The sequence below is a fragment of the Tubulanus polymorphus genome, chromosome 8, assembly GCF_964204645.1.
Source record: "Tubulanus polymorphus chromosome 8, tnTubPoly1.2, whole genome shotgun sequence".
NCBI lineage: Eukaryota > Metazoa > Nemertea > Palaeonemertea > Tubulaniformes > Tubulanidae > Tubulanus > Tubulanus polymorphus.
In genome coordinates this window covers 8,818,371-8,833,286 of record NC_134032.1, presented here as the reverse complement: position 1 = coordinate 8,833,286, position 14,916 = coordinate 8,818,371, and the positions used below count along the sequence as shown (strand labels likewise).

The 14,916-nt window shown below is 39.6% G+C and overlaps 2 protein-coding genes across 8 annotated transcripts in view; both read right to left on the bottom strand.

The window, feature by feature from the left end:
* Positions 1-311: 311 nt before the first annotated feature.
* LOC141910076 (uncharacterized) lies at positions 312-5,439 on the bottom strand. The gene is made up of 5 exons (XM_074800794.1): positions 5,283-5,439; positions 3,562-3,679; positions 2,637-2,810; positions 2,144-2,212; positions 312-1,540 (listed from the first exon to the last, which is right to left on the bottom strand). The coding sequence occupies exons 1-5, from the start codon at positions 5,316-5,318 to the stop codon at positions 369-371; spliced, it is 1,569 nt and encodes a 522-aa protein (XP_074656895.1). The 5' UTR covers positions 5,319-5,439; the 3' UTR covers positions 312-368.
* A 2,387-nt stretch (positions 5,440-7,826) lies between these two features.
* The window catches only part of LOC141909562 (uncharacterized), a 43,498-nt gene continuing 36,408 nt past the window's right edge, over positions 7,827-14,916 (bottom strand). For all 7 annotated transcript variants that reach the window (XM_074800018.1, XM_074800020.1, XM_074800015.1 and 4 more), the window contains 4 exons: positions 10,623-10,708; positions 9,696-9,765; positions 8,907-9,023; positions 7,827-8,762 (listed from right to left, as the gene is read on the bottom strand). In XM_074800018.1, coding sequence (XP_074656119.1) covers positions 8,631-8,762; positions 8,907-9,023; positions 9,696-9,765; positions 10,623-10,708 — 405 coding nt within the window. In that variant the 3' untranslated portion in view covers positions 7,827-8,630. The remainder of the gene's footprint in view (positions 8,763-8,906; positions 9,024-9,695; positions 9,766-10,622; positions 10,709-14,916) is intronic.

Here is a 14,916-nt window from a genome sequence, read left to right as displayed (position 1 = left end):
TTTTAAACAATAGAATTATTCTCATGCGTATTTATTTCCTATACAATCACGTACAACAATTTCTTAAGCTTGAATTAGACATGAAAATAAAAACCCATCAATTCACATCAAAATATCAACAATATATATATATATATATATATATATATATATATATATATATATATATATATATATATATATATATATATATATATATATATATATATATATATATATATATATATATATATATATATATATATATATATATATATATATATATATATATATATATATATATATAAAACATTGGTATACATATCCTGAAAATAGCGCACATTACTGGGTTTCGAATCCACTACACGCAATAGAGTTACGTTAAACAGTTAAATGTTGAAAAAATCCCCGGTGTCTGGGTTACTGTTACCCGTCATATTAGAACTTGAGCTCCCAGTGCGCATGTTCCTTCCAAAAGTGTTAACAGTGCCCGTTCTCCCTCCACCAGTGTTACCAGTGTCCATATTGCCTCCACTCGAGCTCCCAGTGCCCGTGCTCCTTCCATCCGTGTTACCAGTGTCCATGCTCCCTCCAGTTGTGTTTTCAGTGCCCGTGCTCCCTCCACTTGTGCTCCCACCGCCTGAAGTACTAACAATACTGCCCCTTCCTTGGAATATCCTCATTCTAAAACTCGCAGCCTGTCTCGTGCGGCTCGTGCTCCGTCCACCCGTGTTTCCAGTGCCCGTGCTCCCTCCACCCATGTTTCCAGTGCCCGTACTCCTTCCACCCGTGTTACCAGTGCCCGTGCTTCCTCCAGTTGTGTTTCCAGTGCCCATGCTCCCTCCAGATGTATTAACAATGCCCGTGCTCCCTCCAGTTGTATTTTCAGTGCCCGTGCTCCCTCCAGTTGTGTTTCCAATGCCCGTGCTCCCTCCAGTTGTGTTTTCAGTGCCGGTGCTCCCTCCACCTGTGCTCCCACCGCCTGAATTACTACCAATACTGCCCCTTCCTCGAAACACCCTCATTCTGAAACTCGCAGCCTGTCCCGTGCCGCCACCTGATGGAGAAATCCTGGTATTAACACCTGCAACCTGACCTGTACTGCCAGTTGAGGGGGAAATCCTGGTATTAACACCTGTATTAACACCGGTATTAACACCTGCATCCTGACCAGTGCTGCCACCTGAAGGGGAGATCCTGTTATTAACGCCTGCTCCCTGACCAGTACTGCCAGTTGAAGCGGAAATTCTGGTATTAACACCTGCACCCTGACTTGTGTTGCCACCTAATGGAGATACCATGGCACGGAGACCTGTACCCTGTCCGGGGCCACCACGCATGCGATTTAAAGGTGGCCTCATCCTATCAGACCCTGAGTTTTGTCCTCCGATTATAGGATCCGTTGTTCTATCATTGCCCTGGTTTTCCGTATTGTTAGTGGACGATGGTGGCGTTGCGACGTCATCGATACTCGCTGTAGTTTGTTGCAGTGGCGGTGGTGGCGTTGCTGTTGTTGCAGTTTGTACTTGACGCGAGCCGTTGTTGGGGAGTGGAATTCCTCCTACAAGACAGTCATAAACAGCAGATAATTGACCAATTAGTGTTTAGTCGGGCCAGGGAAATGGGGCAGGGGCTATTCAAGGCTGATATGATTTTCAAATACTACCGAGATTATACTATCATATTACGTACTCATTGTCATATCTAACCAGTTATACCATGGTATGTCTGATAATTGGATATACATTTCTAAATATGAAATGCACTTCGACACTTGTACCATTCTGATATTGCAATGGATTGAATGTACTGCTAGTTGTAAGCCTGGGAGTTCCAGAATGAAAGGAATTTGATGGGAGGCTAGTTCCAGGAGGCAGGTCATGGTAGCTGATGGGATTGTCCTCGGTTGACGGGTAGTTCCTAGCTGAGGGAATAGTTTCACAATATGAGAGGAATACGTTCTAAGATGCATGGGTACCTCCGGTGTGTCTCGGTGCATGGTTCTAGTTGGAGCTGGTTCCATGATAGGGGGGGGGGGGTACTGGGTTGAAAGGACGCTTCCGGCATTAGTTAAGAATTGAATTATGGTTCCAAGGTGTGGTTGGTTCAAGTTTAAGGGGCGATTCCGAGTTGTGCCGATTGACGGCAGTATTATCATATTTACCTGGATTTGGGTCTGCGCCAGGTGTTGTAGAAGTAATCTGCTGTTGTTTCGGCTGCTGGAATCTAAATACTAAAAGAATATCAATGTTAGATTACAAGACGAGCTCTTTATAATGAAATAGTTCTGCAAATACTACGTTTGGTCCAGTATTGTATTTTGGAATGACCGTTAAGGCCATATAGTCCGAACTATCAAGTGACTAGAGATTAAGATTAGTGGCTATTTTGGTGTAAACAACCACGAGTAAGCGACTAGAACAGACACGTTGGTTCTTGGTGAACCGATGTGTTTGGGAAATACAGTGGAACCTCGATATAACGAACTCGCATTCAACGATTCATCGGATATAACCAATATAGACTTTCGTCCCAAGTACTTAAAAAAATCTAATTGATTCCACACTGCATATAATGAACTGTCGGTTATAACGAACATATTCTGGTCCCGTCAAGTTTGCTGTATTGGGGCTCCACTGTAACTCTATTATACTTACCGATGAATACAGCTACGCTGCCTACAATAATAATTCCCAGTGAAAATGCGGCTATTATGCAGAATTTGTTGAATTTTCGCCCGGGTTTGTTGACACTTGTAGTTCCTGCGGATTCGTTGTCTGCCAGGCCGGCACCTTGTTGAGACGCCGACAGTCGCTTGGTATTTTTCAGCTCTGTAAATCAACAGGAACGATGAAATGCGTTATTTCGATCAGGAAGGCATTGGGGAATCCGCAACACCAGCCATCCCACCAGATGGCGTGACGAGCAGTAGGACGTCCGGTCAAAAGTAGTTCATTTTTGATGAACTTTGTACTCGATTTTTAGGCTCCCGAATCCATATACTATCACAGCACCCACCAAATATACTCGACCAAAAATAGTTGATTCATTTAAGAGAAAAGTTCCTTCATATTTAATTGAAACGTAGACGAAAAAGGGGATGACCAACTACACCTACAAGCGACTCCTGGTAGATCCTCGCCTGCCAAAAGTGAAATCCTCGTTTGCAGCAGTAGCGCTGCGAATACCACAGAGAACCCTGTTTCAAAAGCACTCTAATAATTTTAAACTGGTTATTAGTAAGATTAATTACATTTCCGAACACAAAAGAGTTTGGCTGGTTTGTTGAGCTTTAACCGCGTTTAGAACGATCGTAAAACCCATCGGGGCCGTATTCAGCGGGGTCAAAGGGTGCAGTCGCAGAAATTTTCGGAAAGTGCCATTTTTGCAAATATCATCGTTTAATCCTAACTTCCCTGTATCCTTATTTCCCATTTTCGGTTTTCTCTGCCCTTCCAACCCAGCCCAATGGAAATTCTAGGTGCGGCGCTGGCTAGGCTAATTCACGTTCACTGGATCTAGGGCTCAGTTGCACAATCGATACACAGAAATTATTTCGTATCTTTTCCGGGTTTCACTTACTTCTCGTATCGTGTTTAGTACGCGTCAATCCGCCAGAGGGCTCTGACGTAGTATCGTCCGGTGTGAATGTCGTTTCCATGGTAACGGTTGAAGTATCAGCCGACGAAGCGTTTTCACCCTGAAAAAAGAAATAAACGTATTTTTTGATAAATATTTTAATATTAATTTCAAAATAGCGTCTCAGTCGTGTGAAGGTTTCAGTTGTACATAGCCTGAATTTGTTTCTATAAAGATATCCGTTCAATGTATAAGCTACGTAGTAAACGCAACCATGGAATTCAGCAAAACATCGCAACTTCTGGCCGGAAACGGAAAAATAGATCAAAATAGTTTATTCGTCCTTGAGATGCCGTTTATCAGCAGTATTTCACAAAATTTAGGGAGTAATATATATACTAAGGTCCCATACTTAAATATTTTGGTTTGGACGCTGGTTTGAAACAATCAATTTCTTTTACCATTTCTGTGCCGAACAAGAAATATCAACAATTATAAATCGTAACATTAAGGTTTTATGTTAAAACTTAATCAATCGATATGAATTTCAATTTTTCTTTTTCTAATATCAATTCCATTTTACATTGTTTTCTCAAAATCAATTTGATATCAGTCAAATCAATAATCAATTTGCAATCGAATGTGATATCAATAACGTACCGCCCTAATATTGACTATCAACCAATCATCGAATTGATTTTAATATGGTATCAATTTCAAATGAGTACCACAAGACTATTGACTATCAGTACCGTAATAATAATAATCATTCTTGGTTTGGACGCTAGTTTGAAACAATCGATTTCTTATACCATTTATGTGCCGAACAAGAAATATCAACAATTATAAACCGCAACATTAAGGTTTTATGTTAAAACTTAATCAATCGATATGAATTTCAATTTTTCTTTTTCTAATATCAATTCCATTTTACATTGTTTTCTTAAAATCAATTTGATATCAGTCTAATCAATAATCAATTTGCAATCGAATGTGATATCAATAACGTACCGCCCTAATATTGACTATCAACCAATCATCGAATTGATTTTAATATGGTATCAATTTCAAATGAGTACCACAAGACTATTGACTATCAGTACCGTAATAATAATAATCATTTTTCATTAATTATTAGTACTATTATTACAATTTTTATACAATTATTCGTACAGTCACTGTCATTGACTCTTGTCGCCATTATCATTTTAACATCATTAGTTATCATTATCGTTGTTGATATTTTTACTAAAATTTTCATCATATATGTTATTATAATTTTTGTTAATAATTACTATCTATTACTTTGAGAACTATAATAATTAATCGTTATCAATTATTAGTATTATCATCAATTATAGGATTCTAATTCTATTGAACTTCGCACTTAATTAAAGCGCGTGGGCACAATGCCTTGAAAATGCCGATAAGAACAGCCACAGGCTCGTATTACGTCCCACTATGCATGTCTAAACCCTGCAAATTCTTGTAAATGTGAATAACTAAACTTGTTTCATATGAGGTGAAAAAATCGAAGTTGTTATTTTTGTCAATATTTAAGTTGCGTCAATAATACTCATTTATATCAATTTCACTTTGCTAAACAGATTACTGATCAATTTGAAATCGACAATTCGATTTGGCGCTTATTTTTTCATCGATAAACAAGTCTGAGTCCGATTCGATATAACAAAACTCATTCGTTTGAAATATAATCAACTAACCTCATTCTTTTGATCGAGCGCCACCGTGCCGGTCATCTTGTACAAATACGGCAATTCTAACGTTCAAATTCCTGGCTCGAGTTCTACCTCGGAAATGGGTCTTCCCGAAGCGACGAAATCCCGATATCTGAACGCGAATCGAGCCGGACACGCGCTGCTTGATTACACCACCACTAGAGGGCGTAGTTCGCGGCATCCGACCAATCGTGATTTGACATTTCTCGCGCGTGTGGCGGCTCCGATTACGCAATATACATTTCTAATATCGGATTACGCGCGCAGCGAGATTTTCGAAGTAAAAGTTAATTTAGTTGTTCGTGACCAGCCGGAAATTCGACCCGATACATATCATCGTCGCCCAACCCCGTTATATAAGTTAATGCGAAATATCCAGAGAAAGAAATTATCACCAAAACAGCGTCGATGCATGTGAAATATCGCGTTTTACAAGACTTACAGCCGCGATCGCACGTAGACGATTTGGTCCGGGCAAAATTGGAACGGATCAGACTCGAGGCAAATTAAGCGCGTGTCTAAAGCCGCAATCGATCGAAAGGACACGATTTGGCCCGGGCCAAATTGGCACAGATCAGGATCGAGCCAAATTTGGCCCGTGCCTAATTAGAGAGCGCGTTCACACGTAAACCATTCACTCGTTACTAAACAATGCTCAAACAAAGCGGAGTGGATCATTTCCGGTGCCAGTTGCAATTCAAACGCAATCATTCGTCTGGTGCTAAAATTTGGCTCGGGCCTGGTCCGACGTTTTTGGTCGGGCCAAATTTGGCCCGGGCCAAACAGGCTCGGGCCCATTTAGCACCCGTGTGAACAGTTGTTCCGGGCCAAAAATACTCGTGTGATCGCGGCTTAATTAGAGAGCGCGCTCACACGTTAAAACCACTCACTCAATAATCTCATGAAACCTGCATACCCCATATATCGAACATATTTTCTAAAACATTTGAATATTGAAGTTATATGCTTACACATTTTTATATTGACCGCTTGTAGCCGCCGATGAAATTCACGCCGGCCCTACACAGATCGTAGTTAGGTTCATCATTCCGCCAGCATCTCCATATCAGGGTCTTACTTTTATATCAGACTTCCAAATCGTGTATACATCCGCCATTTTGACCGAATAATCCGATTTACTTATCATTTCGACTTATGCCTGCCGCTTCTGATATAATCATACATCCATTACCATAACAATACGTCTTCTAATGATATTCAATGCATCATACAATTTCGACGTTCAAATATAGCTCATTATATAATCAAAGGAAGACATTCTAAGTGTTTGTCAATAATAGTTTGCCAAATAGCTTGATTGTGTACACATAGACCTGTGACGTTTTGCACATCGATTTACGGCTGTCGTTTGTAAAATGACGCTGAATGGTTAACATTGTTTAGCTTTCATAATGGTAACGTTTTATAAGGCGTCAAAAAATGCTTAAACAAAGCGGAGTGAGTCACTTCTGGAGCCAGTTGCAATTCAAACGCAATCGTTTGTCCCGTGCTAAAATTTGGCTCGCCGTAGTCCGATGTATTTGGTCTGGCCACACAGGCACTGGCCCATTTGGCACCCATCTGAACAGTCGGCCCAGGCCATAAACGCACCCGTGTAATCGCGGCTTTCGAGATTCATTTTCATGTCGATCGATACGGTTGGGTTCGAACCCCGTCAAAGCCATCTAGTCGCGAAGTCATGTTTCGAAAGTAGGTTTATAAATCTACACGGACGAAGTAATCAATGAAGAATTTATAGAGTCCGTGGTTAGAGTATCGTTCGATTGTAAAGTTAGAGTAATCCGCTGGCTTTCTGGCGAACTGTCGTCGAATATGCACTCGCGTTGAAACTGAGAAAAAATCTTTTTTAAACTTTTTCTCGCTCTAGTTTCCAACATTAGGTTCATTTACCTCGGATATTAAGTTACTGTAAGCTGATCTTGCATGTTTATTTAACAAGCAAATACCAGAAATGACTGATGTATTTGAACGGAGAAAAAGGGGACGCCATATTCGAATCATTTCAGTTGGAGCGACCATTTTGGTTTTCAAAGACAAGTGTCTGTGTAATGTTAATAAGTCGATAAACCCACAGTAAGAAAAATAAACTAGGATATAGTCTGGAATTTCGACTCCATTTTCAAAAATCTGATTTTGAAGTAATCTGAAGATAATGCCCGCATATGGTATACGACGGTTTGCCAAAAATAGAAACAAGGGGGAACCATATTCGACTTTTAATTGATGATCGTTTATCAATTAGCCCGGTTAACTGAGTAGTTGGCAGTCTGACCAATACCAATTTTGCCGAAATGAAACTGTAAATGACTGCGATTTTGATCGTTTTTACAGACTCCATGGATTCGTCTTAGAATCTATGGTGTAATGGACTTATATTTGTCATGAGACTCTTTTGATTTCGCTAGACGCACACAAACAAACGCACACACGTGGAAGTGAATTCCTAGCAACGCGCATCCTGACTGAAATGAGAATTTAAGAGGAACTTGCAACTGTTTTTTTTTTCAGGAGTATTTATTTCTACTGGAAGCCATTCAAGTTACAAGTGTATTCTACACACTGATACAAGTGCAAAATCACGGTATCTTGAGTTTTACATAACTTGAAATCTCCCATCTGATAGAGCACACCAGAGGTGGTCGGTTCTCGTTGTATTTACCGTATTCTAGATGTCGCTCTATGGGTCACTTCAATGTGTGATCTTTTTAGATCTCCTTTTTAGTACGTACGCAGTAAGAGCCGATTTTCAACCCCTCCCTCCCTTGCAGACAACAGTGCCTTTTTAATCACCCCTAGCCCCATCACGCATAATGATCATAATGATGAGAACATACTTATCAATATGGAAACTGCCGTTGTATCTATGAAAACAAGTGAAATATCTAATAAAGGAGTCGAACTGAACTCGATGAGAATCTCACTGCGTTTTTCTAAATTCTGCCAATGCGGCCATCACGATGATCGCTAGAACAACGACAACAAGTGTATAGAGACAATCCCGCTTTTTCGACCCGCAACTAATTAGACAGGCAGTCCGCAACCGCAAGATTTGGCGCTTAAATAAATGTCCCTCAAATGCCTGGAAATTGTATGAAATTTCAAAAAGATTTCCAGACCCATCTTGGCGGTGTGGACCTGCCATTTTTCGGCTTATAAGCCCTTTTCATCGCTGTAATCCCGATAGATAGAGGTCAACGTCTGCTTCCATATTAGGCATTCATCTATGTAGTAGTTCGTAAATTATCACTAAAGGTCGCTTCTGTTCATTCAAGAAGTTCATATATTCGCATAAGATGCCACATTCGTATATTTCTAGAAGTTTCTGTATTCACTCAAAGGGTCACTGATGATTCGGTCGTGTATTTCGATGAATAGCGGAACGTAGGTCAAAAAATCGACGAAGTCCACTTCACCCTTAGTCTCGCGGTTCAGTTTATTCACAACCTGAAACGATGACGTGGAAAAAAGTTGAATGCAACGACTTTTCAATAATAGGCCTATGTTTCATTGTTCGACGTGAGCGAAAACGAAAATTCTATTAGAAAGGATGATTTTCAAAAGACTGGACGGCTCCGGTAAAATGCTTACATATTTAGTATGATCGGAGGATAATCCCCCGGCTGCCAGTTCCACTCCGAGACTCCTAGCTGCTACCTTACCCGGCGCCACCTCCACATCTTCTTGGTCCAACAAGAAAAACAGCTCCTACAAAAAAGCCAACAGTTTAAGATATTTCCTCCAAACTCTGTAAGCGGAGACAAGCCTAATTTCTTGTTGATTCTATAACCATTCTAAGAGGTAAGACAGGTCAGAGTTAACAGTGATTCTAAAACCAATATATCTATACGCACAACCATTGTAAGTTCATTTGGCCGTATAACCAATCTGACAACTTACAGATCAATCAAAGCTCATTTTAGCCCAATATAGTCACTTTGACAACTTGAGACTAGTCTAAGCTCATGTTCTTTCAATAGGCAATCTAGCTAATTAAAGAAAAGCCTAAGCTCAATTTGGTTCTAAACTCTCTCTAACGACTTGACACCGGTCTAAGCTCATTTTAGTTCTGTAACCAATCTTGCGCAACCACAATGTCAGACCAGCCTCGGTTCATTTTTTTTTGTTCGTAAAACTTATCTAACAACTTTAAGCCCACATACACTCTGACATTTTGCTTCTTCCTTTTATTTTCCAGGGCCCGGTTTCATAGATGCGGAAGAAAATAGTCCCTGGGAACATTTTGAAATTTGTCTATTATTTGTCTATGGTTTCTCATTGCTACTGTGGTGGCTGTCACCCAAATTGAGGATTTACCCCTAGGGATAACTTTGATACTCAGTCTATGAAACCGGGTCCTGGTGTGTTTATTTTTCGTACCTTGCATCGTTCCATTTTGACGTCGAGCGCCTCGAAATCCAATTTGTTTATGAGCTTCTTGATGATTGGACTGCGTGAAATAGAAATACGATATTTAATCATATTTACGAGCAGTAGAAATGGTCTTTTCGGGGAAAAGGCCGTCGAAAAATACAAGGTATAGTCTCCCTTTAACAATTCATCCCTATTTCTAAACGCCCAGGAATAATAACTGCCTTAAAATCCTCCTGACCTTACCCCGATAGATCTTTTGAGAAATTATGCTGACCTCTCTATGACATTAACCAATTATTACCCACTCCAGATAAAACTTGCTACTTCTATGTAAAAGAACTTCTATATGTAACACTGAACCCCAATCTGCTGCTATGGAATATATAGTGTTCAGAACGTGATGATTCTGTTCTAAATACGAAAAAGAGCCTACGAAAGATATGACACTACACGTAATATATAGATACGTCACGACGAGGCTACAATCATCGATCACGCTATATTTGACATTCTGTATATTGTGTAAAGAAAACGCCTGACAATTTGCAAAATTCAAACATTATATAGTTGTAAGATTTTTGTAAACTTTTGTATCGGAGGAAATATATACAGAGATCCTAACCTGATGTTACATCACAGGCTGCGATATTTATGGCTATTCTTACATGATGTCATAGGGGGACTTTTAGAGAGGGACTTTTCTTAAAAAGTCGGAACAGTTAATTCGATGATGTCACAAGGGGTCTAATAGAGGCAGCCGTTTTTTCTTGAATAGTCGGTACAGCGAATTCGATGATGTCATAGCAAGGGACTAATAGAGGAAGCGATCTTTTCTTCAAGAGTCGGTAGAGCCATTGATAATGTCATCGGGGGTTTTTGGATGTAGGATTTATGGATGTAGGGATTCTAGGAGGCGAAGCATATTTCACTTACTCTAGTTGCGCAACCCGTTCGGAAAGCGCCGCTACTGCGCTGAACAGCTTCACGTTGATTCGATGTCGCCCTGGTATTTGTAAAATCTGTCATAAAACAAGGAAAATCAACAAATTTCATTTCAAAATAATAGAAATAATAGCACAATTTTCATCCGAAGCTAATTTTGCCGCGCGTATTTTTCGCTCGAGTCATATTGGCCTGCATGTGGCTTTTTACTTCGGATACCTCTCCGCTCATGGCGGCCAATATGACGTCACGCGTAGATGTCGTCTGAAATGTTAAACGATCGGTTGTTTTTCGGAGTAGTTGAACTCCAGGAACCAGTTGCTCAAAGTTTGGTTAAAGATAACCGGTGGATGAATACCATAGTTACAATGAACTTTTGATTGTCACTTCAATCGATATTTTCAAATCTAAGCTGAAAACCCATTTTTTCTTCAAAGCTTTTAAACTCGTTTTAGTTTTTAGTCTCTTTCTATATTCTCTTTTTATATATGATGCAAAGCAAATCAGCATATTTTATATGGATTTTGGGTGGAATAAATGATCATTGATGTTATCACTATGTCAACGATCCACCGGTTAATTGCAGTTTTCGAGCAACTGACCCTTGCAGATTTCAACAGTAATAGAAAATTTCGAATCGAAAACCGACAATTTGGCTCATTATCAATTATCAAATTCTAAATGTTCCATCCCGCTACGTCACATAGGAAATCATTCAATATATACAATTATGAAGTAAAGGGATGGTAAATGTTCGTAGTGTGGGATTGTATGAAACACGCTGACGAAAATTGTAGGATCGTCCATTCTTCGATGATATAGAGAAAAAGGTTCGATTCGATAAAATCTATTTTACGTAAAAACGTATTTACGTTTTGAATTGTTTGACATTTACGCCCTGTATATTCACGCAGCAGTAACGTATCGGCCTGTTTAGCTATAATAAAACACTATATCCGCGCTTTGACGTTACAATTAAGACTAACGCGACGAGGAAGATGAAGCCGGAAAAGTTTCCACATCAAGCTGATAGTTTATACCGATGCGACGTTTCGACTATAAACTAATAGTCATCTTCTGATGGGTATGTTCACTCTGCGGGGTTTGTCTAATGGGATAGGTAGGTACAGGCGGACGATTGTCTGAGGGTAAGTACAGACCAGAAAGTTGGTTGAGGGAGATGGCTCACTCAAAACGTTGACTGTTTGAGGGGAATGTACAGGCAGCAGAGTACTTAGAGGCCGTGCAAAAACGATGCACGCATATAGAAGGGGGATCGTTTTAGAAATCCGTACAAAAGCGTACAGGGGAAGGAAGGGGAGGGTTGGGGTGAGCTCAAAGCGTACACACTTTTCTAAGAGGAGGGTTAATATTTATAGAAGGCACTTAGTGCACGAAAGAAAATGGGATTTTTAAAAATATCCACTATATTTATTGCGGTTTCCTGGGAATTCCCCACTATCGGTCTTTCACTTCAATACGTACATCGTCGTAGGAGCTCTGATGAATGCTGGTGAATTTTTTTCTAGTAGGATCAACTTAGTACATTTTATTTTTGAGCACCAAAAAATGGATTTGTTTTCGGACTTGCGATAACAAAACGCGTCAGCAGCTGATAAAGAAGAAATCCTGGTGCACTGCGTAGTCAGCATGTACAGCTTTGATGATTCGGTTTACCCATTTAAACAGCTTTCCAAGTGATACCCTTCTGAAGGGCTTTCCCAGTAATGTCATTATCCAGAAACAAGGTCAAGCATCGATAAGCGGGGAAAATTCATTGAAATGTTGCACCTTTTCTCCCAGGAGTCCCATACGGCTAGGAACTGATGGACGAAACTTGCCATATCAATTCCAACCCCTATTTCCATCCTGATGACAAAATATCATCTGTTTATATCCAGTGGTTACAATTTGTGCCAACAAGAGCTGACCGAAAGTTACTTTCAGAAACGTTCTATAAGGGTCAACACAGTTGAGCCTGGAAAGGGCGGTGATACACCTATTAGAATGTGACGTGCGAACACAACTAGTTATTAAATCCTCGTCGTGTTGTTCATTTTATGTGTTTTCCGGTGAACGCCCTAGCAATCCACCCAGATCCAAATTATATATATATATATATATATATATATATATATATATATATATATATATATATATAACTTTAAATGTAGGTGCGGCATTCACATTTAATCATTTAGTTAATTCAGTTTCGTTGTGTATCATCTTTTATACTTTGTCGACGAAAAAGGCAATACTTAAATTATTTTGCGGAAAAATTTGAATAACGAAAGTTGGAAGCCGATACGTGACGCCCAATTGGGTACACCGACACACACCAGATGGCGTAACAGGAATACACTTATATAATACGAAATTATTCCTTAAAATCCATTTATTCAACAGTGGCGGAATGAAATGGCTACATACCAAAGATACCCATTGTAATTATAGACTGGTTAGAAAGAATTCCGAGTCTTAAAAATACCTTTTAGAGTTACTGCCAAAATAGTGTCACTATTTGTGCTACTACGATACCGTGCCAATAATCATTGTTTACCGATTGAGACGGATAGAAAAACGAAAAAGAAAGAAGAAAGACCATGTACAATATGTAATTCAGGTGAAATTCTTGATGGATACCTTTATCTAATGATCTGTCATTCTCGCACCGAGCTGAGAAGAAAATACCTTACTAGGTATTACACGAAAATCCAACCGAGCTAAATGCTACAAGCTTTTGAATACGATGGACCCTAAATTATCATTGGATATTATAGATATTGAAATGTTCTGTAAATATATGTTGTTTACAGTGTATTAATATGTATGTTTTTCTATATCCTTATACAATTGAAATTGTCAGGATGAATACATTTATCTTATTATTATTATTATTATACTTACTGAAAATTAGTTGATTTTCAAAAGAACTTTGAACTGGACTTGTCTTTTAGAACTAGACTTGGCTCCCAAATGTAATGTAAAACAGGTCGTCAAATAGAAATGAGGCTGGCGTTCCCGATGAGTGTACGGTATACTTTTGCTGTTTTGCTGGGAATTGACTTACTAATGAGAAAAGCTGATTCGAATTCAATTGAAATGTAGAAGAAATCGAAACAATGTAACCGTGTAACCACTAGCGAACCTGGCGGATCTTCGCCTGCCATACGTGGAATCTTCGATTGCGGCAGTAGCGGTGCCGGTATTCCATTCTTATTCAATCCACTGATTGGATTTACAATACAAAAAGGGATGTCCATGAAATAAATTAATCTCGATTATTCTAAGGTGACTCAGATTTTCTTTTTAATTTCTCTATCGTAAAACAACGATAACTTCAGTTTTCCTTGGAGTAAACTTTCTTGACATATCATCTTAAGACAAATTATTCCATAGTTTTATCGAATCCCAAATGTCATGTAATGGGCGCGCTGTGGTATAAGGCAGGAGATGATCGACCAGAGAAAAGAATATTCTGCGGTTCTAACGGCACAAGGGCGGATGCAGCCTACCGCTACTACTCCGCTAACAGCGGTTCCCAGGTTTGTGGAAATACCCTTCTACTTTTCAAATTGTTCGTCACAGTAATAGAAACGGTCAATATTTCAATAATCCAAATGTGGTAAACTTCTTATTTCTTTTATAAATGAAACAAAATGGCATATTATGTTGATAGATTCGATGCCCCAGATGTGCTCGAATTGCATTCCAGACCCCTAAAACTTCACCTTCAAAATTCTTTTGGGGAGCGTCTACTGACCCCCGTATTGGACGAAGATGTAGTTGCCCTTCCACAGATGAGTAGTAAGAAACCTAGGCAAGATCCGCCCCGGCGACAGCTATCGTATATCCGTTCATCACGACATCCGTAGATTACCGTGATAAGACTTTTGACACCGCAAAACGTCGTTTAAAAGAATCCATTGTATGAATTAGTCGCCCAATCTACTAGCAGTTCAAATACCTATAATGTGGATATGTTTAGGCATGACAGGAGAATATTGCATTATTTACTGTAAACAATGAGCTTATTTCAGATTCACAATAAGATTAAAATACGGTACGTGATTAATAGACCTAAAGTGAAAATGCGTAGGATGTATAGCTGTCGGTTTTCCTGGAAATGACTATAGAATATAGTCGAAACGTCGAACAAATTACCATCCTCCCCCGGCAGGGTTCGATGGCATGATGGTATCGAGATTGTCACGGTACGAAACCCTGCCGCACTAGACGGAGTGCGCAGCTACACGCACAGCTTAGGTCACCTTCGGTTATCTGA

Excerpts from the sequence above, each read along its gene's own strand:
- LOC141910076 (XM_074800794.1), bottom strand. The coding sequence starts at position 5,318 with ATGACCGGCACGGTGGCGCTCGATCAAAAGAATGAG. Across the intron at positions 2,811-3,561 it reads TACTAAACACGATACGAGAA|AGCTGAAAAATACCAAGCGA; the intron begins GTAAGTGAAACC and ends GTTGATTTACAG. Across the intron at positions 2,213-2,636 it reads CAGCGTAGCTGTATTCATCG|TATTTAGATTCCAGCAGCCG; the intron begins GTAAGTATAATA and ends ATATTCTTTTAG.